A 27,141-nucleotide genomic window follows, 5' to 3' on the forward strand; every position below is an offset into this window, starting at 1 on the left:
GATTTTACCTAGCTTTGAGCCGCTTGGTACACAATGGCTGAAAGACCTTAGAGAGTGGCCTTACCCATTGCGCCTTTGCTGTGGCTGCCCCAAACTTTAGTGCATCTCTCAGCATGCAGTCCTGGACCTTGGTCACTGCTAGTCTGCAACACTCAGTCATGGTCAACTCTTCACGTTGGTAGACCAGCAAGTTTCAGGCAGACCAAAGAGTGTCTTTCACTGAGTTGATGGTCCTCCAGCAGTTATTGATATTTATCTCAATCTGCCCTATGGGCTGTTCCCAAGGATGCACATGTCCTGCATCATGGAGGTGCTCGGGATAAGCCTCAAAAACCACTGCAACTCTTTCCAGAAATTTTTGGCAAATTCTGGCACATTCCAGAAGGAGGTGGACAGTAGTCTCTTCCCCATCACAGCTGCCTCAAGGGCAGCATCTGAGGGAGTGAGTCTCTGGGCGTGCAGGAAGGATCTGACGGGGGGGGCCTTTCTCACCACCAGCCAAACTATGTCTTGATGCTTGTTTGGACCTGATAAAGACACAGTTTAGTTGAATATGTTTAAACTTATTACTGTGCCAGTGAACTGCATGTGCACCTCATAGCCATACAAGATGTGCTGACTGAAGCAGCTCAACGGAACCATTTATGGATGAGGGACACACTAACAGATGAGTTAATGCATGATTCAGAGTCCCACAATTTTTAATTTTGCGCTTTTTTTCCCCAGAATCTGTTCACCCTTATTTTTGATTGGGAAAATGCAAGGACATCTCCACAGCAGGGAACAAATACACTGTAGGGCATCGGTTTTTCTATTACCAGAAACTGTTTGGAAGCTTAACTGTCATTGTTATTCGAGGCTGAGATTCTAGCTTTTGATTTATAGTCAACTATAGTGCTCTAGGATGAAGGAAAACAACTTAGTCTATTGATGCTAGAGATTTGATTTGTAGTTTATAAGCTTGTTGGAGGTACTATGTGGGGTCCGCATTTTTGATGCGGTATTGCACAACTTCACATACCAAATGACCACTTGGGTTAGGTGCTAAGCACTGTCGACACTTGTAGAACCGTATTACAGCAAGCGTAACACCTTTAAAGGATCAAGGAAGGAAAAATAATACTGTACCAAAGCCAACAGCAACCTATTGATACAATATTAATGCAGAAAAACTTTACAGAACTGAGCAGGAGTAAGATTGCAGATATGGAAGAGTAAGGCTTTTGATTGAAGAGAGAGATATTGAGACAACAGTGTAGGAAAAATTGCAGAATGTAGGGGCATGATGGTTGAAGGTTCTGGCAAAAGTGGTAGATTTGAGGAGGGAATGCTCAGTATGTTAAAGATGAAAAAGCACAAGATGTTGTCAGGGCTGGAAGGAGTTGCAGAGGTAGAGAGGAGAGGGGCTTGGATGGGATTTTTGGATGAGGATTTTGAAGTTGATACACTGAGGGACAGGAACTTGCTAGGAAACTGCAAAACCAGGGATAATGTGTGAACAGGACTTTGTGCCAGATCTAATGTGTATTGACTGAGTTTCATTTATGAAGCTGGAGTTTGGGAAGAAGCTACAGGTAAATCAAGCTCAACAGTTCAAAGCCTTTGGATGTTGTTTGCTTGTAGCTCTGACCAAATGTCATAGTTGCAGTCTTTCCATTTTGTTTAGTGTCCTGTGATAAACACATGTTCTGTGCTTCAATACAAACATTTTATTCTACTCTTTTATAGCAATCAGCATTTGAAAATTATTAATCTATATTTGAGGTAGGAGAGGAAAGATTGCAACTGTTTAGAATGGAAGGACATTATTTGGATTATTTCAATATAATGAAAACCAATTGCTGTTATAGGGCTGAGGAAAAAATGTTAACATGGCTTTCTTTTTATTCACACAGGTGCTACAGGAGTGAACAAGCAACCACAGCTTTCCTGACTTGAGGTGATTAAGACCATGGGAACAGAGACAGTAAGTTATCCGAATTCTTGTGCTTTTGGTTTCGCCAATTTCAGTTCTTTTGTTAAGGTGTTTAAAATGCTATAGATTCACACCTGAAACAAGTGACTAACTTTGACTAACTATAACTTTGACAAGCAAAGTGACTAACCTAAGTAAATTTTAAGAGGTTGGAGATAGCAAGTGCAAATGGAGTAAGGCCACCTGATATTTTGGGGAGAGGGGTTAGTATCTGCTTTATGCCACAAGGTTTAGAAGTTCAAGCTAACTTCAAACATAATCTAAAGCTTAATGCTTTAACTATGAAAATCTTGTTGCTGTTAATTTTAGATTAAAGCTAGAGGAACACAAGAACTAGGAGCCATTCAGCCCCTCTGGCCAGCTCTGACATTTGATAAGGTAATGGTTTATCTGATTGTGGTCTCGACTCCACTTGCCTGTCCATTTCCCCCCCCGTAACCCTTGTCTCTCTTGTCAATCAATAATCTGTCTAACTACTTACCCAGTCTCCACTGTTCTTATCTCAGCTTTAAATAGGGGACTCATTTTTTAAACTTATCCCCTTGTTCTAGTCTCCCCTTCTCAGCATCCACTCTGTCAAGCACCCTCAGGATCCTATATTTATTAGTCACCTCTCATCCTTCTAAACTCCAGTGGGTATAGGACCAACTTTTCCTCCCAAGATAACCTCCTCATCCCAGGAATCAGATGAGTAAACCTCCTCTGAACTGCTAACGCAGTTGTATCCTCCCTTAGGTAAGGAGACCAAATTGCACACAGTATTCTAGATATGGTCTAACTAAGGCTTTGTTCAGCTGCAGCAATACTTACCTACTTTTAAATTTGATTCCCCTTGCAATTATTTCCATTGGTCGGGGAATCTAAAACACGGGGCACATTCTCAGTATAAGAAGCTGATCATTTAGCACTGAGGTGAGAAGAAATGTCTTCATTCATGGGGTTGTGAATCTTTTGGAATTGTCTACTGCGGACGGTGTGGATGTTCCATTGTTGAACACATTTAAGGCTGAGAGTGACAGATTTTGGTGTCTCAGACTATTAAGGGATATGGGGAGTGGGCAGGAAAATAGAATTGAAGCCCAAGATCAGACATGATCATATTGAATGGCGGATCAGGCTCGATGGGACTTCTGGTCTACTCCTGCACCTATTTCTTATGTTTCTTATAAATGCCAACATTCCATTTGTGTTCCCAATCACGTGCTGCACCTGCAAACCAACTTTTTGTGATCCAACCATCAGGACACCCAGATCCCCCTGTAACACAGAGTTCCGCAATCTCTCACCATTTAGGTAATATACTGCTTTTCTGTTCTTCCTGCTAAAGTGGACAAGTACACATTTTCCCACATTGTACTCCATTTGCCAATTTACCTATCTAAATCCCTTTGTCGACTCTTTATGTCCTCTTGACAACTTACTTTCCTCACTATTTTGAGTCACCAGCAACCATACATTCGGGCCCTTCATCCAAGTCATCAATATAGATTGTAAATAGTTGAGGCCCCACAGCGAATAAGGAACAACTTGCCAATCTAAAAGTAAGCCATTTACCCCTACTCTCTGCGTCCTGTTAGTTAACCAATTCTCTATCCATGTTGATATTACCCCTCCACAACCGTGAGCTCAATTTTGTGTAGTGGCTTTTGATGAGGCAACATATTGAAATCCAAGTACACCATATTCATATCCACTTTGTTACTTCTTCAAAGAACTTTAAATTAATCAAACATGATTTCCTTTTCACAAAACAGTGTTGATTCTGCCTGATCCCATTATGATTTTCTAAATGTCCCGCTATTACCTCCTTAATAATGGATTCCAGCATTTTCTCTGTGATACCAACTCTGTCCTCATAACCTTGTAATTGCATATAAGTTTAAGGCACTAGTTCTGGACCCATACTTCTCACCCTCAAACTGAATATGAAATTCTCTCATGTCCTTGTCACTGTTGCCTGGAGGCTCTTCTCCGATGAGGTCATTAATTAACCCTGTCTCATTGCACATTGCCAGGTCTATAATAAGCTGCTTCCTTGTTGGCACTAGAATGCACTGCTGTAAGAAACTCTCCCATATATACTCTTATGAACTCCTGTTCCAGGCTGTCTTTGCCAATCTGATTCACCCAGTCTATATGAAGATTAAAATCACCCATGATTATTGCAGTACCTTTCTTATAGGCCCCCATTTTTTTCTTCCTGTAAACTTGGTTCTACAATGTAGCTACTGTTAGGGTGCTTATAAACTACTCCTACAAGTGAAATCTTTGCTATTTTTTATCTCTACCCAAACTAATTCTACATCTTGATTTTCAGAACTAAGATCATCTCTCACTACTATACTAATATCATCCTTAATTAGCGGAATGACTTCACCACTTTTTCCTAGCGCCCTGCTTTTCTGAAATGTCAAATAGCCTTGAATATTTAAGACCCAGACTTGTTCACCTTGCAACCATGTCTCTGAGATGGCTATCAAGTCATGCATATTTATTTGTATTTGTGCTATCAATTTCACAGTTTTGTTACGTGCAGGGTACATTCAGATATAGTGCGTTTAATTCTGTTTCTTTTACAATTCTTGCAGACTCTGGCCTTATAAACTTAGGAGTGCAGCAGCAGATAAGTTCTGTCCCTTCCTGCCACAAACTGGTTATCATTACCTATGTCACTACACTGCCTTGATGCCTTGTCCTTTCTCTTTATTTTATCACATCTCCGTTCATGTGATCCCTCGCCCCCACTATTTAGTTTAAAGCCTTCTCTACTGCCCTAGTTATGTGACTTTCTGGAATACCGATCCCAGCACGGTTCAAGAGAAGACCTTTCCAACGGTTCAGCTCCCACTTCCCCAGTACTGGCGCCAGTGCCCCATGAATCGAAACCCATTTCTCCCATGCCAGTCTTTGAGCCACACAATAAACTCTAATCTTATTTACCCTTCGCCAATTTGCTCATGGCTCAGGTAATAATTCAGAGATTATTACCTTGCTGGTTCTGCTTTTTAATTTAGCCCCTAGCTGCTCATGATCCCTAAACAGCACCTCTTTCCGAATCCTATCTATGTTCTTGGTACCCATGTGGACCATATCAATTGGATCATTCCTCTCCCACTCCAAGTTCCTCTCTAGCCCTGAGCAGATTGTCCCGAAGCCTGGCAGGCACACATTCTTCTGGAGTCATGTCCTGGGCTGCAAAGAACTGTGCTTATCCCCCTGACAATACTCTCACCTACTATCGCTACATTTCTATTTATTTTGCCCACTTGAATGGCTCTCTGCACCACGGTGCCATGGTCAGTTCGCTCTTTCACCTTGCAGCCCTTTCTCTCTTCTATACATTCTGCAAGAACCTTGAACCTGTCGCACAGCTGTAAGGGCTGAGACTTCTCCACTTCTATCTCCTCGATCCCCAAACCTGACTCACTCGCAGTCACATTTTTCTGCCTCTTACCATGGACCAAATCAGGAGCTCCTAGCCTAAGGAGTGGGACTGCCTTCTGGAACAGTGTCCATAGGGAGATAGGACTTGAATGCAGGAGTAAGCCATTCGTCCCTTTGAGCCTTCTGCACCGTTCAATATGATCATGGCTGATCTGGTTGTGGTCTCAGCTCCACCTCCCTGTCTGCACCCCAAAAATCTTGATTCCCTTGTCTAACAAAAATCTATCTAACGCAGCCTTGGATAAATTTAAGGTTCCAGCCTCCACTACCTCCTGGGGAAGAAAATTCCACACGCTAATGACCCTCTAAGAGAAAAAAAATTCTCCTAATCTCTGTTTTAAAAGGGAGAGCTCTTATTTTTAAACTACCGTATGTCCCTGAGTTCTAGCTTCCCCCACAAGAGGGAACATCTTCCCAGTATGCACCCTTTCCAGTCCCCTCAAGATCTTATATGTTTCAATAAGATCACCTCTCATTCTTCTAAACTCCAATGGGTATGGGCCTAACCTGTTCAACCTTTTTTCATAAGATAAGCACTTCATCCCAGGAATGAATTGAGGGAACCTTCTCTGAACAGCTTCTTAAGCAATTTTTTTTTTTAAAACAAGGAGACCAGAACTGTGTACATTACTCCATGTATGGTCTCACCAAGGCCTTGCACAGCTACAGTAAGACTTTTCCACCTTTATATTCCATTCCCTTGCAATAAATGCCAGCATTTCATTTGCCTTCCTAATCACTTGCTATACCTGCATTCTAACTTTGTGTGATTCATGTACCGGGACACCCAGATCCCTCTGTACCACCGAGTTCTGAAATCTTTCTTCATTTAAATAGCATACTGCTTTTCTATTCTTCCTGCCAAAATGGACAAGTTAGGTAACTTTCTCCTTCCCTGATACATTGCAGAGTCCGAAGCTCAGCCTGCAGCTCATTAACTCTGAGTAGGAGTTCCTCAAGCCACAGACACTTACTGCAGATGTGGTCGCTATGGATCGCACTTGCGTCCATGAGCACCCACATCCTATAGCTGCAACATGTCACTTGCCCTGCCATTCTTAGTATGTTTTAATTAACTAAATAGTTATTTTTCTTTATTTAATGCCCCTAGTCCTGCTTTTCATTATGTTCTTATTATTTCAATTGATGATATTCTTACTGCAATTAAAATTTTCTAGTTTAGATAAGAGAAGAAGAGAAAATGCTCACCAACCAATCAGTTGCTTATCTTCTTTCCTGTTACGCCACATTTCGATTTTCCTTAGAATGCTCTGAACCCACAGGCTCACCTCCTAGCTCTTCAAACTCTTGCTGCTCTCTCTTGGTTACCCTCTATTTCTGGGAAGTGACTTGTGTCTTCCACAGCTACTGGAGATTGAAAAAAGGTAGAAAAAAGAGCACCCCTTTTCCCCTTTGCACTGAATTTTCACGTGACCCTAACTTCACACTCAGTCTACATCTCACTCAGGCGTAGTCTCCTCTCTCTGTCATTACTTCTGAGAAGTAATGCAAAAAGAATTGATACCTGGGGGAGGAGTTAGACCTAGTTTAGTGAGCTTAAAAGAAAATGATTTTTTGAATCAGGCCAGACTGAAGCTAAAGAAGAACTATATACAATTATCAGCATTAAAATGGAGTGGGAGCAGAGAACGAAATAGAACAAAGTTGTTGGGTTAGTTAGAACATTGACGAGTAAAAGTCAGTCAATCCTTCATCCCCTTAGTGCTGGAACTTAGGTTATCAGAGCATCTAATTTTATCTTCTTCAGTTATAATGTTTTTGTATCTGCTACCTGTCTGGCTTTTACTGCCCAAGTGTTTTCACCTTTAGAGTAAAGACATTTTCTGCAATCAGTTTTAAGTTTACTTTCACAAGTTTCACTCTCTTCCCTTTGGTGCTACTTTTTAGCCTTACTTGGAAATAAGGTTTTACCTTTACTTTATTCATACAATTTAGTGTTTTATTCACTCTGATGGGTCCCCGTAACCATATTCTTCCTAGACTGTAGAGCCGAAACTTCTCTAAGCTTGCCTCATTGCTTATTTACTATGCACTGGGAACAGCAGTGTTTGTTCCATTCCAGAAAGCTAGTTTGTGAAGGATAGAACTGGAACCAATCTTTACACACTTCTATATTCATTTACAAAGTTGCATATTACAAGCATACGCCACCTAACCTAACAACCACATTATAGCCTTTTTCTATTCATGGGGACTAAAGTGAATGCCCCAGCATACAATTGAACACAATTAATATAGAATTAACAGTATTGTTCCTTGGTATTCTACAGTATATAAGATCTGTGATATTATGACCAAAACTGATCACACTGTCTTTTGACCAGTACATCTGTAAGACTTACATTGACCTGTCTGGTTTTCGGACTATGTATTCTAGTGTTCTGTTAGTATTTTAATTGTTTCTCCAAATTGCCTTGACATTGATGGTTATTGCTCCTGTGTTAATTTAATTCCTTCATTGTATACTTTATTTTGGAGCAATGAATATGTTTATCAGTAGAGAGACGCAGGAATCTTCAACCGTACAAAATTACAAATGAAACAGTTATCAGAAAAATTCCCAGCTCAGCATGGGAATTCAATTTGAGGCACTGAACTGGACTTGCAGATCATATTCAATTGATGGAACAGCTACAAAAATATTTATTGGAGTTTAAGTAATGAAGTGTTTGAATACAACTGTTAGTGGCAAAAGGAATGGATGTTGGAAGATCTGTGGCTTCTGTGGAAAAGTAATTGCTGAAGTTGGAAAATAGAGGATCTGAAATCTGAGAATTTCATATCTTAAGCTGAGTGAAGGGCGTAAAATGGGATGCAAGAGCGAGTGTCATATTAAAAATGTAGAAACAGATTTAGCTGCATCAAAAGGTGAATAATGGACCTCATGCAAAATAATTCACTTGTTGCTTTCCTACTGAAATAAATAGGCTGGTCAAAATTATAATAAATCCTAGTAAAGATGAAACCTTTCCACAAAAGCTTGAACCATTTGATCCTCGTTCTTCCTGAACTTTTAGACCTTTTTTAATTATATGCTTAACTACGACTGGCATTTATGGAATGCTCTTATTGCCCATTTTCCCATTCTATGTGCAGTACTTTACATTTTCAGTATTAAACTTCAGCTGCCATTGTTCTGACTACCTATATATTTTGTCCAATTCATTCTGTAATTTCTGAGCTACCCATCCAATTCTACTGCACTTGCTAGTTTGATTATCATCTGTAAATTTACATTATAGTCACTAGTTTTGAGAAGTAATGCAACTGTTCATGGATGCTATTGTGATTACTGATAATAAACCAATCTAGATGGGTGTTATTCCTTGTGGGATCCTTGAAACATTGGATCAAAAAGAAATCATGTATTACCTTTGGCAGTTCTGAGTCAGGTGCCTCACTTCTATAAAAAATTTATTGGGAATAGGATGGGAGTAAAGCTGCATTTAAGCACCATCAAAATTGGCATTGGGAGCAAAGCCCCACTATAATCTGAAACCAGTTTGGGAAAAAAACTTGATTTAAAAACAAGAAGAACTATATCCAGTGAGACCCCACCTTTGCAAATAAATTTACACTGTTGACAAATGTTTTTGGAGCATGCAAAGAGAAAACTAAGGAAAGCATATTTGTGTTTAGCTACCTATTTGTGGCTTGCCAGATCCATGATCATTGTGTAGAAGGGATAGACTGTATATATGGAGAACATTTAAATGGCAAATCATGAATGATCAGGCAGAAATCTGTAAGTTTCAAATCACATGAAATGCCTGGGGAATTGGAAGCACTTCACTCATTATCAATCATGAAATGGAGATGGAAATTTCGTATAGTCACATTGGTAGCTTTATTACATCATTGATGCTGAGTAGATGACCTTTTTTGGTTTTAATCAATGACAGTGAAGAGAAAAGTGCACTCTTTTTACTCTGGAATAATCAGGAGCTACATACAATTGTAGTGATCATCTTAAGGTTGACTGTGCTCTGATTCTTATGCACAGCAGGTGCATGGAACATGCTGCTATGGGGAATGTAAACAGTAAATAAAGACTGCACCCTACAGGCTCCTACTATTTCTATACAAACATCGAATTGATTTGGTTAGTAATGAATATTGTCTGAGTAAGTTTTAGAGAGTGCAATCATTTATTTACAGGCAGGTATTTGGTAATACCTGATCATTTTTTTCCAGAAACTGTTAGCATTCAGACATATATTTAACGGGAATACATAGTTCTCCCTCCTGCTAGATGGCTATTTGTGGTTGATGGCAACCTCCCAGTATACATAGCCTTGCTTGGTGACAGTGAAACCTTCCTGGAACAGAGCCTTAACCCATTGCCCCTAATCGAAATATCCAAGCCTAGTTGACCATTTAGTTCATGAAATTTGGCCATTTCATTATTCTGTGAATGTGGTGAAACCCTTCTTTCTCCTCGTTTTGATTCTAGCAGCCATTGCAGCAATTTGATAAGCGTCCATTTGTTTTTGACAAACTTTAGGAGATGGTGACACAGTGGCATTGTCACTGGACTAGTAAACCAGAAGCCCAGGCTAATGCTCTGGGGACATCAGTTCAAATCCCACCTCGGCAGCTGATGGAATTTAAATTCAATTCGTTATTAAAAATCTGGAATTGAAAGCCAGTCTCAGTTTCATGGCACCATAACTATCATTGATTGTTGTAAAAACCCATCTAATGTTTACTAATGTCCTTTAGGGAAGAAAATCTGCCATCCTTACCTGGCCTGGCCTACAAGTGACTCCAGATGCACAGCAATGTGGTTGACTCTTAACTGAACTCTGAAATTGCTTAGCAAGCCATTCAATTGTACCAAACCGCTTCAGTATCGTCAAACGGCTAAAACCAGACAGACCACCTGGCATTGACCTAAGCACCGGCAAAGACAACATGATACCCAGCTGTGTTAACCCTACAAAGTCCTTGTTAACACCTGGGAACTTGTGTCAGAATTAGGAGAGCTGTCCCACAAACTAGTCGAGCAACAGCTTGACACAGTCATACTCACCAAATCATATCTTGCAGCCAATCTCCCAAGACACCAGCATCTCCATCCCTGGGTTTGTCCTGTGCTAACAGCAGGACAGACACGGCAGGCAGCACAGTGATAAACAGTCGGGAGAGTGTTGCTCTGGAGTCCTCAACATTGACTGATGGCATCAGGTCAAATATCGTCAAGGAACTTTCCTGCTTCTACCACCTTCCCTCGATGATGAATCAGTACACCTCTATGTTGAACATCATTTGGAGGAAATACTGAGGGTGGCAAGGGCATAATGTATTTGGGTGGGGGACTTGAATGTTCGTCACCAAGAGTGGTTCGGTAGCACTGCTACTGACCGAGCTAGCAAGCCCTGAAGGACATAGCTGCCAAACTGGGCCTGTGGCATCTGGTGAGGGAACCAGCAAGAGGGAAAAACCTACTAGACCTTGTCTTCACCAGTCTATCTGTCACAGATGCATCTGTCCATGACTATATAGGTTGAAGTGACCACCACACAAACCTTGTGAAGACGGAGTCCCTCCCTTCACACTGAGCATACCCTCTATCATGTTGTGTGGCACTACGACCATGTTAAATGGGATGGATTCAGAACAGGCATAGTAGCTCAAAACAGGACATCCATGAGGCTCTGTGGGTCATTAGCAACAGCAGAATTGTATTCAACCACAATTTGTTTCATAATGGCCTGGCATATCCCCGCTTTACCATCAAACCAGGGGATCAGCCCTGGTTCAATGAAAAATGCAACAGGACGTACCAGGACAGCACCAGCCATAACAAAAAATGAGATGTCACCGTGAAACAACTACAGGGCTACTTGCAAGCCAAACAGTGGAAGCAGTGAGATAGACAGAGCTAAGCGATCCCACAACCAACTGATCAGATCAATGCTCTGCAGTTTCAGAACATCACTGCAGGAGTTCCTCAGGGTAGTTTCCTAGGTTCAACCATCTTCAACTGCTTTATCAGTGACCTTCCTTGCATCATAAGGTCAGAAGTGGGAATGTTCGCTGATGATTGTACAATGTTCAGCACCATTCGCCACTCAGATACTGAAACAGTCCATGTCCAAATGCAGTAAGACCTGGACAATATCCAGGTTTGGACTGACATGTGGCAAGTAACATTCATGCCACACAAGTGCCAGGCAGTGACCATCTCCAACAAAAGAGAATCTAACTACCGCCCTTTGACATTCAATGGCATTACCATCGCTGAATCCCCCACTATCAATATCCTGTTTTTGTGGAGTGGTGGGGGGGTTCCATTGACCGGAAATGGAACTGGACTAGCCATGTAAATACTGTGGCTACAAGAGCAGGTCAAAGGCTAGGAATCCTGTGGTGAGTAACTCCCCAAAGCCTGTCCAACACCTGCAAGGCACAACAGCTTTGTGGGTGAACCTACACCCTTTGACTGCAGTGGTTCAAGAAGCCAGCTTACCACCTTCTTATTGGCAATTAGGGATGGGCAATAAATGCTGGCCTAGCCAGCAATGCTCACATCCCATAAATGAATTAAAAAAACATTCAATCATGAATGTTGATGGATGATTAAACAACTAACAGGAGGAGGACACTACACATACATCTCCATCCTTAATGATGGGGGAGCCCAGCATATCAGTGCAAAAGAGAACGCTGAAGCATTTGCGACCATCTTCAGCCAGAAGTGAGAGCAGATGATCCATCTTGGCCTCCTGCTGAGGTCCCCACTATCACAGATGCCTGTCTTCAACCAATTTGATTCAGTCCTCATGATGTCAAACTGCTGAAGGCACTGAACACTACAAAGGCTGTGGGCCCTTAGAACATAGTATCTCAATACTGGGCAACCATGAGGTGCTATGGGCCATCAGCAGCAGCAAAATTGTATTCAACCACAATCTGTAACCTCATGGTCTGGCTCCGTCATGAATGATGGTGGACAATTAAACAGCTGGAGGAGTCATCTCCACAAGTATCCCTATTCTCAATGATGGTGGAGCCCAACACATCAATACAAAAGACAAGGCTGAAGTATTTGAAACAATCTTCAGCCAGAAGTGCAGAGTGGGTGATCCATCTCTGACTCCTCCTGAGGTCCTCGCCATCAGATATCAGCCTTCAGCCAATTTGATTCACTCTTTGTGATTTCAAGAAATGGCTGAAGGCACATTGCAAAGGCTGTGGGCCCTGACAACATTCTGGCAATAGAATGAAGATTTATGCTCCAGAATTAGCCATGCCCCTAACCAAGCTGTTTCAGTGTAGCTACAACACTGGCATCTATCCGACAATGTGCAAAATTGCCCAGGTATGTCCTGTCCCTAAAAAACAGGACAAATCCAATGGTCCATTACCGCCCCATCAGTCTACTCTTGATCATCAGCAAAATGGTGGAAGGTGTCGTCAACAGTGTTATCAAGTGGCATTTGCTCGGCAATAACCTGCTCACTGACGCCCATTTTGGGTTCTGCCAGGGCCACTTGGCCCCTGACCTCTTTGCAGCCTTGGTCCAAACATGGATAAATGAGCTGAATGCCAGAGGTGAGATGAGAGTAACTGTCCTTGACATCATAGCAGCATTTGACTGAGTGCTGCATCAAGGAGCTCTAGCAAAATTATAGTCAGTGGGAACTAGGGAAAAATTCTCCACTGTTAGGGATCATATCTAGCACATTGGAAGATGGTTGTAGTTGTTGGAGGCCAATCATCTGTTTCAGGTCATTGTTGCAGATGCGCCTCAGCATTGTGCCTTAGGCTCAATCACCTTCAGCTGCTTCATCAATGGCCTTCCATCCCTCCATAAGGTCAGAAGTGGGGATGTTTGCCGATGATTGCACAATGCTCCCCATTTGCAACTCCTTACACACTGAAGCAGTCCACATCCAGGTACAGCAAATCCTGAACAACATTCAGGCTTGGGCTGATAAGTGGCATGTAACATTCACACCATGTCCATCTCCAACAAGAGAGAATCTAACTATCTCCCCTTGATATTTAATGGCATTACCATTGTTGAATTCCCCCACAAACAATACCCTAGGCATTACCATTGACTGAAAGTAAACTGGAATAGCCTTAAACTGTGGCTACAAGAGCACGCCAGAAGTTGGGAATTCTGTGGGGAGTAACACACCACCTGACTCCCCAAAACCTGTCAACCATCTGTCAGGCTTAAGTCAGTAGTGTGATTCAATACTCTCCACTTGCTGGTTACGTATGGTTCCACAATACTCGAAAAGCTTGATGGTATCCAGGACAAAGCAGCTGCTTGATTCATCCCCCATCCAGCTACTTGAACAATCATCCCTCCACCACTGGCGCACAGTGGCTGCAGTGTGCACCATGTGCAAGATGTACTGTAACTCACTAAGGCTCCTTTGATAGTGCCTCCCAGGCCTGCGATCTCTACCACCTGGAAGGGCAAGGGTGGCAGATGCATGAGAGTAACACCAACTGCAAGTCCCTTCTGGACTAGACACCATCCCAACTTGGAACTACATTGCTATTCATTCACTGTCACTCATCAAAACTCTGGAACTCCCTTCCTAACAGTACTATGGGTGTAACTGCACCAGATGGGCTGCAGCATTTAAGAAGGTAGCTCACCACTAGCTTCTCAAGGGTTGGGTAACAAGTGCTGACTTTGTCAGTGATGGTCAGATCCCATGAAATAATAAAAAGAAGCTTTTGCTTTTGATGAATTCAAGGTTAGGACAAAGTGAAAATACGCTTTGAGATGGGAAAAGGTGTAAAGCAAGGATGCACTGAATCACCATGACTCTGATCTTCGTAATGATGTGGTTGTATGAAATTGAACAAAATATACAGTTACTGGAACTAAGTGAAGTGTTCTGTTGAAGGGTCATGAGGACTCGAAACGTCAACTTTGTTCTTCTCTGCCGATGCTGCCAGACCTGCTGAGTTTTTCCAGGTAATTCTGTTTTTTGTGTTGCTGGGTGAATTGGTTTTCAAATGATGTCAATTGAGACCGTGGCTCTTGTTATTTGTGACATTTTTTTGTGCTTAAAATATTCTTATATTGGAAAGTGGAGTACCATCCACTAATGCCTGAATTGATCACCTCTTTTTGGATTTTCAATCTGGAGTTGAAAATCCGACCCTTCTCGATCATTTCCTGGCCTCAACCCTGTACAGCATCAGTGACATGATATGATTTTTATATGCAAAGGCTCTGATGTGGGCAGGAGGGGAGTTCAGCGCTCAGTTAGCAGTGCCAGGCATTACCTGAGATGGAAACTAGTTCTGGAGGGCTATTTTTCAAAGGTGGGCGGCATCCATGACTAGGCTTGCCGTTGCATTGACGAATGGTGTAGGCAGGAGAGCAGAAGGCCTGCAGCCTCAAGGTCCAAGCAAATGTCCAAACATTCTCTCCTCAGGTAATTAATCCACTCTGTGCCACCACACAAGCATCTCAGTTTGACTAACACTTTTTCAAGATTTTAAATCGGCAGCCACAATCAATAATGGCCCGCTGCTGTGCTCCTGAGAACTATGCATTAACGTATCCCAGACCATTGGCTCTTCCCGTTCCTACTTTTTGAAAATTTCATTCTGTGCTTCTTCTGCCCTTTTAACAAGCTCTTCAAGTTAATTGGAGTCATGCGGGTTGCAGGCTCCCTCTGCTGCCCTCCCTTTAAAAATTGCAGCATGACATGGAGGAGTTCTGGGAGTGCTATTTTTCAAAGTCCACTGGCACTTGCCCTAGCCAAATGGGCAGTTGAAAATCCAGCCCCGCCCCTCCCAAGTCAGTTATAATAGTCAGACACAGGTTAAAACTCCACTCGATCCAAACATTGCGTCAGCTCTGCAATCTCTTAATTTTTATTGCAGCAACGTGAAATTTTCAATTCTCACACCAATCTTCCCCAAACACAGTACAAAGTAGGACTGTTTTAACCAGTAGACTGCCTCATCACATTTTAGCCCCAGGAGTAAAAGGCTGTCATCTAAAGTAAGGTACCTCCCAGTTCCAGCTGATAATTTGGGCTATACAGTGAACTACCTGTCACTGGATTTCTTGGTCATTACTTGCTTTTTTTTGCCTCCTATAAGCTGCTTTATCCATCTCATGTTTTCCACATTTTTCTTGTTGACTTTTTATATAAATGGCTGTACACTCAGCCTGTTACCTTTCCCTGCTCTTCCCGGATATGTAAGTGTTTGAATGAGAAGTGAAGAATAACTTTATTGGCAGAACAGCTGAGGAAGGGGAAAGTAATTGACAGAATGGAAGTAGAGATTAGGAAATGAAGAAATCAGCTTTGTACTGCACTTCTAAGATAACTATATTAATGAACTTTTTGGTATGCATTTATAAAATTATATTCTATATATATATATATATATTTGTCTTTGAAATAGAACATCAGATATTGCAATAATCATTGGGAATACTCAATTTTCTAAACAGTGTATGTGTTCAGGCTTTGGGTATATTCCATGGATGCTTTCTGGTAACTTTCCCAAGTCAATAATCTTCAATAGTGAACTTGGAAAATCCTTGAGCATGCCTCTGTTCTGCCTGTAATCGGTGGCATCATGCATTGCTGTTCATAGGACTGATCCTATTGCTTTCCTTTGTGGTTGTAGCACCATCCCTACAGGGCTGCAACCTACTGGAATGTGCCCTTGGGATTGAATTCTCCAGCAAAATATTGACAACTAATTCTGATGTCTCAGCAAATCTCTACAGTACAACAGACTTGAAAATTTCTTAATTATCAAATAAAAGTGAGAAGGATGAACTATTATCCTTTTTTCTTTGGTCAGTTCTACCTTCTAAGTACTTTCATTAAGGTACATTTTCCTTTTGGATATCTGATATTTGAAGCCATTTCTTGTCCTGTCCTGCTCCATTGACCATTCAGGGCTGATTTGCATGCACCATGGAGCTGCTCTGGTTATTGCTATTGCCCTAGGATGGGAAATAGGTCATTAAACAACAACAGCTATTGGGCAAGAAAAACTATGCTTAAGTCTGTTTTAAAATTGAAAACATGTGGGATTGCATTGTACAGGAATTGCCCACCAACCTTTCCTCCATCTTTTCATCAAAATTGCTGATGCAGATTTATAATTTCATTAGGAACAGATCTAGATGGTGAATCTTGACACGGGTGATCCATGACGTGCCATGGTGTACTAACTAATGTGTTTAATCAGTGATTTTGTGTTTACAATTACACCTCCCTTGTGAGTTTTAATCTCCAGCCGACTGTCCAGAGAGGCAGAACAGAGGTAAAAGAGTTCTCCACAGGAAGGAAAGGAATATTCCTTTTGAATGCTTGTTTTCAAATGCTTTAACTATGGTAATTGTGGTGATCTTGGAACTAATTTGTGTATGGTGTGGGGAACTCGAGTGGGATTTGAATTGTAAATGTGAAGTAAAGGATAGTTTTTTGCACCCCCAAGAACCCATTGATCCTCCAGGAGGGCTGATTATAGATTTGTTCAGGCAGTGATTGGTGGGAAGTATCAGGCAAGGTAGTTTTTGTTTCACATAAAAAACTCAGCCTATGTCTAATATTACACAATATAACTCGATCATTATGTGAGTCATTGTACATAGCTTAACTACTGAATCTGCGAGTCACCAGCAGGGTGGGGCAAGGAGAGGAAGACAGTGATGGATGAGCTGCTGTTTCAATTGTCGCCATCTACTTACGGATTTTAGAGGCGGCATCAGCCCATAAAGTAATGCACAAGTGGGGGAAGGGAACATGGCACAGTCAACAATAAAATAATGGGCAATCAGTATCGTCTGAGATGGTATCATTTTCGGCTTTTATTGAATGGAAACCTCTGCTGGGTTTTCTTCAGCTCATCAGGTGCCCTGGTTGTTAATGCCTGGCGCTGCTAAAATTACAGTAGCATATTTTGTAGTATTTTTAATTGTCCTTTCTAACCATACAGTTTTGGCCTGGTCTTTGTGATAATAGCTATATTTGACGTTTCTCACTGTCTTGAAGTTGTTGATGTTATGGGATGAATTTGTAACAGCCTACTTAGGCTGATCTGACGCTAACTATGCTTTTGCTCCACCCCTTCCATTTTTTTGGGTTTGTCTGTATCTCTACCCCTCCTCCATGTTTTTATCCCCATCTGTCTCAGTCTCTGTCCTCATATTCAGGATCTGTGGATCTCTCTTTTCTCCTGCTTCCTAGGAGTCTTGGTCTGTCAATATCTTAGCTCATTTCCCTCCCCACCATCCATCTGACGTTGTCTTCAGCCCACCCTGCCCGTAATCGTTTAGTCTTTCTCTCTTCATCAAATTCTTATTTCATTATGTGAAAGCACCCAGTCCACGATGGTGGGAATAAATTTAATTTTTGCCACTAGAGGGAGATAGCAAACTGTGTGAAAATAGTGATGGGTGGCCCAGGGCACTGCACTAATATTAGGTAGATTATTTAATGGATTGTGTCAGGTATTCAAATATATTTTTGATCCAGAGCCCAAATTAAATTTTTAGTGCTTGATACAGCATTTGATTGTGTGCTACTCATTCTACAGTCATTGCTTTCTAATAACTGTAACAGAAGAATGTAAATTCAACTATGCGCACTCACTGTAAATTTGAAACAGATTCCACTTTGAAACTCTTGTAGAAAGAGTTTGAATCTTCCAGAGAAACATTTTCAAATATCTGAGATAAATTCAAGCTGCTCTAAATGGATACAGAGATACTTTGCTTGCAGCCTGTGTCCTGTACAATAGCTGACTGCAGCTCTCTGCAGTGGGAGCTTCCTCTGATGCAGTACAGGTTACACAGCACTGAGTGATGCTCTATAGGAGGAGCTACAACTCCATTTCACCCTGTCTCTCGAGCAGTAGTACAGCAATGTGCACCTGCTGCAGGGAATGAGCTGATTGGGCAAAGTCTGGGAAATGCTCCCTTATATTGTTCACTTTCTAGGCAATGTGTGTTCATCATTTTCTATTTGATAGCAGAGAAGCAGTGATGAAGGGGCCTGTGCCGGGGCTGGATACACCCTCTGTACTTCTGTCTAGGCTCCATGTACTGCAGGATCAGACTGGCCTTCACTGAACATGAGTCTGGCTGCTCACGTCAGCTGTTCCATGCTGAATTGCTTTGTGAGTCTCTGCTGTTTTTTTTTCTTTCAGCTTTGAGGCCTGTGCAGCCATGGGTTGCTGAATAATTTTTGATATGCGATGTGTTAATGGGGAACAGGGGAGGAAACCTCTTTGAGCCAATTGATGTTATTAGGAAGGAGAGGCCGACTGGTGACTAAGCATATTCTGTTCCACAGGGCCGAGACAGCCACTGCTTTCAGGTGATCACATTGATATGTTGGCTTGGCAATAAAAAAAATTGTTCATTTTGAGATTTATATTTATTATTCTGAAGATGTTCTGTTTTTAATCAACTGCTTCATTATTGATTATTCAGTCTTAAGCCATTTTTGCATTTTTCATTGTGGTTTCAGATTATTTTCAGGCTCTTGTATTTTCAGGATGGTATTTATAAGAATATCATACTTGTTACTTTAAGAGGAATGCAAAGAAAGGCTGATATTTGTGAATTATAAATATTTGAAATGTATTTACTGACCTTGATGGTTGGTCAGCCATGCTGTTGTACCCAGAACAAATAATGACGGTCGGGTGTCTCCAGATGCTGTTTTAAAGAAAATATTACAGTACTGCTTCTGTCTGAGGCTCTGGCATTTTAGGAGAGGACGGCTGTTGTGATTTTACAGTTACATCAGTTGAAGTAATTATGTGAAAGCACCTAGCCCACCTCATTGGGTTCAGTCTCTGCCAGCTCAGTTTATTAAAGGCTGTGAGTTTTTCATCTTTTTAGAATCTTTGTCTCCAAATACAATAGATTTATAACAAAAGAGTGTTCCAGTGGTGATGCTCTGGTAGGGTTTTCCTTGTCAGAACTGAATGCCTGATCAATAGTGCCACGCAGATTGTTTTTAATGGAAGTCTGGATTGATGGGCTGTAGAACATTGTGGGGATTAGCAGGTGATGGTCCAAATTGATAAAGATTAGAACAGAGTAAGATTTAGCTGCAGAGGGCCTGGATTATTGGGATATGTAAAACAGTAGAGATTGGTGATGCAAGGTCCCACATTGATGAACTAAAAAACACAGTAGAGAATTCAATTTGATGGGCTGTAGCATATTCTAGAGATTAGCAGGAGAGAGTTTGTGTTAATGGCCTATGAACCACAGTAGGAATTAACAGGAGAGGTTCTGGGTTAATAGACTATTGAACACAGTAGGGATTGTTGATCAAATATCCAGATTAATGGGCTGTGGAACATGGTAGAGATTAGTGGACAGAGATCTGGAATGATGTCTTGTGAAATAAGGAGCAGCAGGAGTGGATCTGGTACACCAGTGTTAAACATCCATCAACATTGTTTTGAGAGAGAAAATGAATTAAAAGTGAATGTAGTGGTAAGTTTCAGAAGTTAATAAACTGCATACATATGAAGTTGGAGCTGTACCTTTATTATGTGAATGTGAGTGCATGTCCCTCTCTTCCAAATGCTCTTCGTAATTACAAGAAACTGAGGAGGCTTGCTGCTGCCTGAAGTCAGTGCAGTTCATTTGAAGGAATATATTCATATTTTTATCATAGCAGAAAAAAAGCACTACAGGGTGCACAGAAGCTGCATTGTAGAATCTCACAGGCTATTTAATTACTACAGCATCCAATTGAATATTGCAGCCTGCAACCAGACAGATTCCAGTTGTAACCTCAAGGTCAACCAATTCAAGGAAATTGAGTGCCACGTTATCCAGAAGGGGCAGCATTTATACACTGCATGTTGTATCTATGTAACAACTGTATTGGTTATATCTTTTGAAAAAGTTCACTATTTGGCATCTACAGTACAAACTTTTCCAGTACATCGGAGTTGTCTGCCTGATGCTTCAGCTACTAAAGTACACGTATATTTTACTGTAGCTGTCACCTGCTGAATCTCTGCCACATCTTGGTGGTCTACAGTACCTAGATTTCCCTGGTTGATAGCTTCTTGCAAGATTTTGCACAACAACTTTAACCACTCCTCCACCTCCACTCGGCTTGCTTTTGGTTTTGGCACTGTACTCTTTGCCTGGTTCTGAATCATTGCCTAAGCTTTCTTTGTAGTTTTATTCCCCATATTAGTTCCATCATTCAAATAATTCTGCAGTAGAACACCCCTACTTCCAGCAAATATGTTCTCATCATCTCTTGGCTAGTACATCAAATGCCCTTTAGATACTGGGCATTCTGCAACATGTGATCAACCAGATGTTAGAAGGCATCCAGCATCACATCCTATGGGCTGCCCATTCACTAAAACTGGGCATAGGAATATTGTCCTACTCCTTGTATCAGGTGCCATTGCATAGTTGATGTAAAGAACTGGGTTTCAGATTGCAGATTTGGATCTGGCCCTAAAGGCTGGTCTACCAATCACTCCCACTGTGCCCCATTTTGTTACATAGGAGTGCTGGAGACCCATGATGTGACCTTGTCAAGAATTTTTGGTTCTGTAGTAGATATTAGTTTGGGAATAATGTCACTAGTCACACCCATAAGCAAACCTCATATCCTATATGATCTGGAGTGCTACCTTTTACTGTCCAATATCTAGTTATTTGACAAGTGTGGAGGACGTTTGTAGCATAGGATCCTTACTACATATGTTATTGTGACATTACACATGCGTTTTCTATCTTTTTCTGGAAGTCAAACTAGAAAACAAATTACCCAAATAAAATGGATTTGAATATACAGCATACAGTTCTTTTAGTACAATCTGTCAAATCTTTTTTAATTCTTATACCAAATTTATAGCAAGGCAAATCGACCTGATGTTGTATGCGAAATACCGGGCCAATTGCCCTTGTCTTTCTGTCACAAGCTGCTCAAGTTCACGTTCCCATTCTGTTTTTGAGAGATAATGAAAAGACAACATGTTCTTAAGAGTGAGTGAGGTTGGAAGGGCAAGTTTAGTCACTGTTCTGTCAAAGTTAGCTACTTTGTGATGCTTTTAAATAATTCTCAGACTCCCCAGTGATTTCTCCTGTTTACTGAATCCAGTGAACTAATCTGAATTAAGCTGCCTTCTATCTTTGTGGATGGTTGCACCATGTGAAGAACAGAAAGGAATTTTAGGTGGTAGGAATCACTTGGTGCAAGGAATTGGTCGGGAGCAACCTTCTAAAAGCATAGGTTTACACTTTGTTTCTTCCCCATTGGCACAACTGAGTTTTCTTAGGGGAAAACAACGACCTGATCCATATCTTGAAAATATGCAGATGACATAGATGTAAGGAGAACACTTGACTGGTCTATGAGCTTACTGCTGGAGAACATAAGAACATAAGAACTAGGAGCAGGGGTAGGCAATTCAGCCCCTCGAGCCTGTCCCGCCATTCGATACAATCATGGCTGATCTCATTTCAGCCTCAACTCCAATTTCCCACCCTCTCCCCATAACCTTTCAACCCCATACTAATTAAAAATCTGTCCATCTCCTGCATCCACTGCACTCTGATGTAGTGAATTCCACAGATTCACGCCCCTTTGAGAAAAGTAATTCCTCCTCATCGCTGATTTAAATCTACCACCCCTTAGTCTAAAACTATGGTCTCTCATTCTAGAATGCCTCACAAGGGGAAACATCCGCTCCACGTCTACTTTGCCTATCCTCTTTAGCATCTTATATACCTCAGTTAGATCTCCTCTCATCCTTCTAAACTCTAGCAAGTATAGGCCTAAACCGCTCAATCTCTCCTCATAAGACAAGCCCCACATCTCTGGAATCAATCTAGTGAACCTCCTCTGAACCACCTTCAAAGCAACTACATTCTTCGTCAAGTAAGGGGACCGAAACTGTGTACAGCACTCCAGGTGTGGCCTCACCAATGCCTTGTACAATTGCAACAGCACTTCCCTATTTTTATACTCTATTCCTTTAGCAATAAATGCCAAAATTCCATTTTCCTTCTTTATTATCTGCTGTACCTGTATACTAGCTTTCAGTGATTCATGCATGAGGACACCAGATCCCTCTGCACTGAAGCATTCTGAAGGTTCTCTCCATTTAAATAATAAGTCGCCTTTTTATTCTTCCAACCAAAATGGATAACTTCACACTTATTCGCGTTAAATTCCATTTGCCAAATTTTGGCTCATTCACCTAACCTGTCCATATCCATTTGTAAATTTCTTATTTCTTCATTACTACTTACTTTCCCACCTCTTTTGGTGTCATCTGCAAATTTAACTATACTACCTTCTGTCCCTTGGAATCCAAGTCATTAATATAGATTGTAAATAGTTGGGGCCCAAGGACCGAACCCTGTGGCACCCCATTAGTTACAGCTTGCCATCCAGAAAAAGACCCATTTATCCTGACTCTCTGCTTTCTGTTGGTTAGTCAATCCTCTATCCAAACTAACATATTACCCCTAACTCTGTGTGATCTTATCTTGTGTATTAATCTTTTGTGTGGCACCTTATCAAAAGCCTTCTAGAAATCCAGATATACTACATCTACAGGATCCCCATTATCCACTTTGCTTGTCACATCTTCAAAGAACACTAGCAAATTAGTCAAACACTATTTACTCTTCATAAAACCATGCTGACTCTGATGGATTGCATTTTGACTTTCCAAATGCCCCATTACTACTTCCTTAATAATAGATTCCAACAATTTCCCAACAACAGACTGGAGGATGCAGACTTAAGATGCACAAGCCCCAGAAAAGAGAGGGTAGAAGACATGTCATTTTTGGTGGAGTGCTTAATTTATGCCTGAGATGATTAATGTACATGAAGACGCATAGATTAATAACTGCTGGGGTAGACAGATACTTCGTAAGATATGATGGGTTTCTATTCTATGCAGGGGATAGGGGCAAAGAGATACATGTGGAAAGTAGTCTCCCCCGCCCCAAGGTTGCAAAATAGAAATGCAGAATTTATTGAAGGAGTTTCTTGCAATTGAGTTTGCAGGGTAATGGTGGTCATACATTAATCAGAGACACAGGTTTCATTCCCAATTTTGGAATTAACAATTTTCATGTGTTGTGCAGGTTAAAATTTCACCTACTAACCATCTTAATGTGAATTTTGACCTCACAACCATTAATGTCAAAGGTTCCTCCCACTGTGATAAGATTGAGTTCCTGATCTACACACAATTGCTGGTTCAACAAACTGCATCAAACAATAATGCAAATGTCTAGAGAAATTGGCCTCGGATACCCCAGTGTTCAGAGTTCAGTTGTCTAGCCCTGAAATAGCCTCTAATATTGCCTTCTTGCAAAGTTTCCTGTTCGTGTGAAATCAGCTGTTAACTTGTTGGAGAAAGAGGGAATTTTTTTAGTTAGGGGATCCCATTTTTCATAGTGCGTTCTTTCTTAAAATTGTACCGAATAATTTGTGACAAACGTTCCATGGCACTAGTCTCAGGTGTCCTTAGTTTCAGCCTTGGCCTCAGGAACTTAGCTTTTCCCCATGCTGATTAAATGCTGGCAATAAAGTTGAAAAGTACTTTCCAAATTTAACTGTGTTTAGATCTGTTGATACAACTAAACAACGTTCTACTGAATGCTGCATTGTTTAGATGGTGGCAATGTATTCTGATGGTATGCTTGAATAATCAGTATTTCACATGGGTGCTGGAGTGGCATAATTTGTTACGCCTCTCTCCTCAAATAAACAGCATGTTAATGTAGCCACTGTGCTCATTCCTCTGGGAAGATTACATCAGTGCTTCCAAAGGAAATCAGGTCAGATTGATCTGTATTATCCGAACTGAAGTTTCTGGAACCAAATCCTCGAGCACTGATTTATAATATGGTAATTAGGTAGGAATGCTAATGTCTCTCTTACGTTTGGAAGTTTGTCCATGGTGCACGAAACTAGGGATGTGTTGACCATTACTTTTATGAAATGAAGTACTGTCAAATGAATTGTGTGGTGTAGTGGGTTGTTCAGTCTGACACTTTGCATCACAAAGGTATTACATTTACTTCACCAGAAAGGGATGTGAATGAACCAGTAACTATTAGGGTTATATTCTCTTGCTAGTCTATCCCTAATCCGTTGTCTCTTCCTTGGTGATATTTCTCAATTAAGTTCAGTGTCACTACGTGCTGAGGTTCTACCTGTCCCTGGTGTTGCGAAGGATGGGTCTGGCCACGCTGCCGTGGAATGCTCCAAGTAGTTGGACCATGACTGTCCCTCGTGGAAAAATTTATGCAGAGAAACATCTTTGACCACAAGTCCATCAGGCAGTAGTCTGCCTGTAACGTCCTAGAGGCCCTGAAGGAAAAGGAGATGGTGGATCCTGTCAGATGGTTCCCCGAGTAGAGTGTCAAAGTCATTTGGCAGAACATCTCATCACCAGAACACTCCAGCAAGCACCAAGATTAGCTTAGCTGGTGGTGAGAGTGGCCCTCTCCATCAGATCCTACATGTCAGGAGTTTCACCCCCCGCCACACGTTGCCCTTGAGGTGGCTGTGGTGGGGAAGAGACCGTTGTTCACCTCCTTATGAAATGTGCCTTTGCAAAGAAGGTCCGGAGAGAAATGCAGTGGTGCTTGTCCAGGTTCATCCGAGCAGTTCGGTGACACAGGATTCAGTGCTCTATGGGCTGTACCCAGGGCCACACACAGAGACAAACATCAACTGCAGCTGGAGGATCATCAACTCGGTGAAAGCCCTTTGGTCTGCCTGAAACTTATTGCTCTTCCAGTGCAAAGAATTGTCCCTGACCGAGTGTTGCAGACTGGCACGTTCCAAGGTCCAGGACTACATGCTGAGGGATGCACTAAAGCTTGGGGCAGCTGTTGCAATGGTGCAATGGGGAAAGGTCACTGTCTAAGACCTTTCTGCCATATGCACTGAGGAGCAGGGAATTGTACAGATCCCTCGGGCAGTATGACTCTTACGGAATGTATATAGTGAAAACTAAATGTATCATAATTGTATTGAAGCACCTCAGAGTGCAACATGGCCTATGTCGATACCTTGAATACCATTGCACTGTCTGACTGTCTTGTCTGTAATGACCATATTGAGATGTCTGTGATGTTCGTTGATTTCAATCAAGCACCTCATGATCTAGGTGGGAAATGTGGGTCTGATTACACTTTTTGTGATGGCCATTTAGAAATGTTTTGTAATGTTCTTTCAGATATTTTATGAATAAAGTATATTTTTCCAAAAAAATTCTCAATCAAGTTCAAGTCCAGTTTGCCTTTTTTTAAACATTGATTAAAAACTGCAGTGAGCACCCCCACCGCCATCACCCCTCCCCAAAATGGTTAATGAATAATGGAATTTCCAAGGTAGTCTCTTGAGCTGCACAGACTAGTAGTCCGAGGTTTGATGTCCAGTCTGTGGCTGATCTGGGTTGGAGCGTCTCTAGGGTTGCTGCAATTTGTCTCAGTACATGTAGGCAACAGAATAGAGCAATCAGCTAGGAATGCTTTTTCCTCATTGCCATTAAAGGGCCCTCTTATCTGTGAGGCAGACAACCTTTGTTAGAAGGGCTAAGGCTCATATTGCAGGATAGCAGCAACATTGAAACGATTGCTAAACTGTTGTTGTGGACATCTAGTTCATGGTTCAAGTTAATATTTTAAACGTAATGTTTAGTTCTGCGAAGATGATTATTGTGAAGGTAAGGTAACTGAAATGCTGGGCTTTAGAGATGGCCAGAACACCTGAAAAGAAATAGCAAGTTCAGAAGATTGCGCTTGTTTGTTTAATAGTCAGAACAGGAGAGATGGAGCCATAAAAAAAACGGGTGGACTTACTTAGCTGGAGAAATTGTAAAGAAGGGTTAATTGGCTTGGAGGTCAGTTTGAGGATAGACCAGAACAGGCTAGGTCGCCATAGGGATTGGTGGAGCTTAAGGTTCCCTGGTTTCAATTTACCTGAGTGCTTGACAGCAGGGGAAGGGTCCGTACTGGGGGCAGTTGGAGCAGCTGTTGGTTGTAGTTTGGACCTCGTGTGGCCTGCAGCTCACAGAGATGCCCTGGAAGAATTAGTCAGTTAGGTCTCAGGAGAAGTCCTGGGGAACTGAGAAGGTGGTGAAGTTCTGGTTCGGTGCTGGAGAGGGTTAGGGCTCAGAAGGAACCATTTATAGCTCAGTACAACTGGGAGACTGGAGTTCGGAGAAACCCGGGGCAATGCTAGTGAAGCTAGAGGTCTGTGCAAGAGTTGGAAGGGTGTCGGTAATTAGAGTTGGGAACGCAGCTTTGTGAATCCTGTGGAAAGCAGTCTTGGGAGAAGAGATTGAACCATCGGTTGGTGAGCGGTTGTTGAGCCCAAGTCAGAGCGGCTTTTGAACGGGGAAGATGGTGGCATAGTGGTATTGTCACTGGACTAATATTCCAGAGACCCAGGGGAATACTCTTAAGGACCTGGGTTTGAATCCCACCATGGCAGATGGTGATGACCACGAAATCGTTGCCGATTGTTGTAATGTCCTTTAGGGAAGGAAATCTGCTGACCTTACCTAGTCTGGCCCATATGTGACTCCAGACCCACAGCAATATAGCTGACTCTTAAAATGCTCTTTGAACAAGGGCAATTAGGGATGGGCAATAAATGCTGGCCTAGCCAGCAACACCCACACCCCATGAATTTAAAAAACATTCAGAGGCTAGATCT

General features: G+C 41.7%; 1 protein-coding gene across 14 annotated transcripts in view; it reads left to right on the forward strand.

The window, feature by feature from the left end:
- Nucleotides 1-27,141, forward strand: part of mtmr4 (myotubularin related protein 4) — a 199,489-nt gene that overhangs the window by 57,727 nt on the left and 114,621 nt on the right. For 6 of the 14 annotated variants that reach the window (XR_005944217.1, XM_041197614.1, XM_041197617.1 and 3 more), the window contains 2 exons: nt 1,896-1,966; nt 2,285-2,353. Coding sequence is in view for 10 of the 14 variants with exons in the window: in XM_041197614.1 (XP_041053548.1) it covers nt 1,952-1,966; nt 2,285-2,353 (84 nt within the window). In the remaining 4 variants the exon portion in view is untranslated. Of the gene's footprint in view, nt 1-1,895; nt 1,967-2,284; nt 2,354-18,454; nt 18,572-18,601; nt 18,772-27,141 lie in introns of those variants that run through there. The other 8 variants (XM_041197619.1, XM_041197624.1, XM_041197620.1 and 5 more) reach the window with 5 other exon arrangements.

This window comes from Carcharodon carcharias, chromosome 10 (genome assembly GCF_017639515.1).
Source record: "Carcharodon carcharias isolate sCarCar2 chromosome 10, sCarCar2.pri, whole genome shotgun sequence".
In the NCBI taxonomy this organism is placed as follows: domain Eukaryota; kingdom Metazoa; phylum Chordata; class Chondrichthyes; order Lamniformes; family Lamnidae; genus Carcharodon; species Carcharodon carcharias.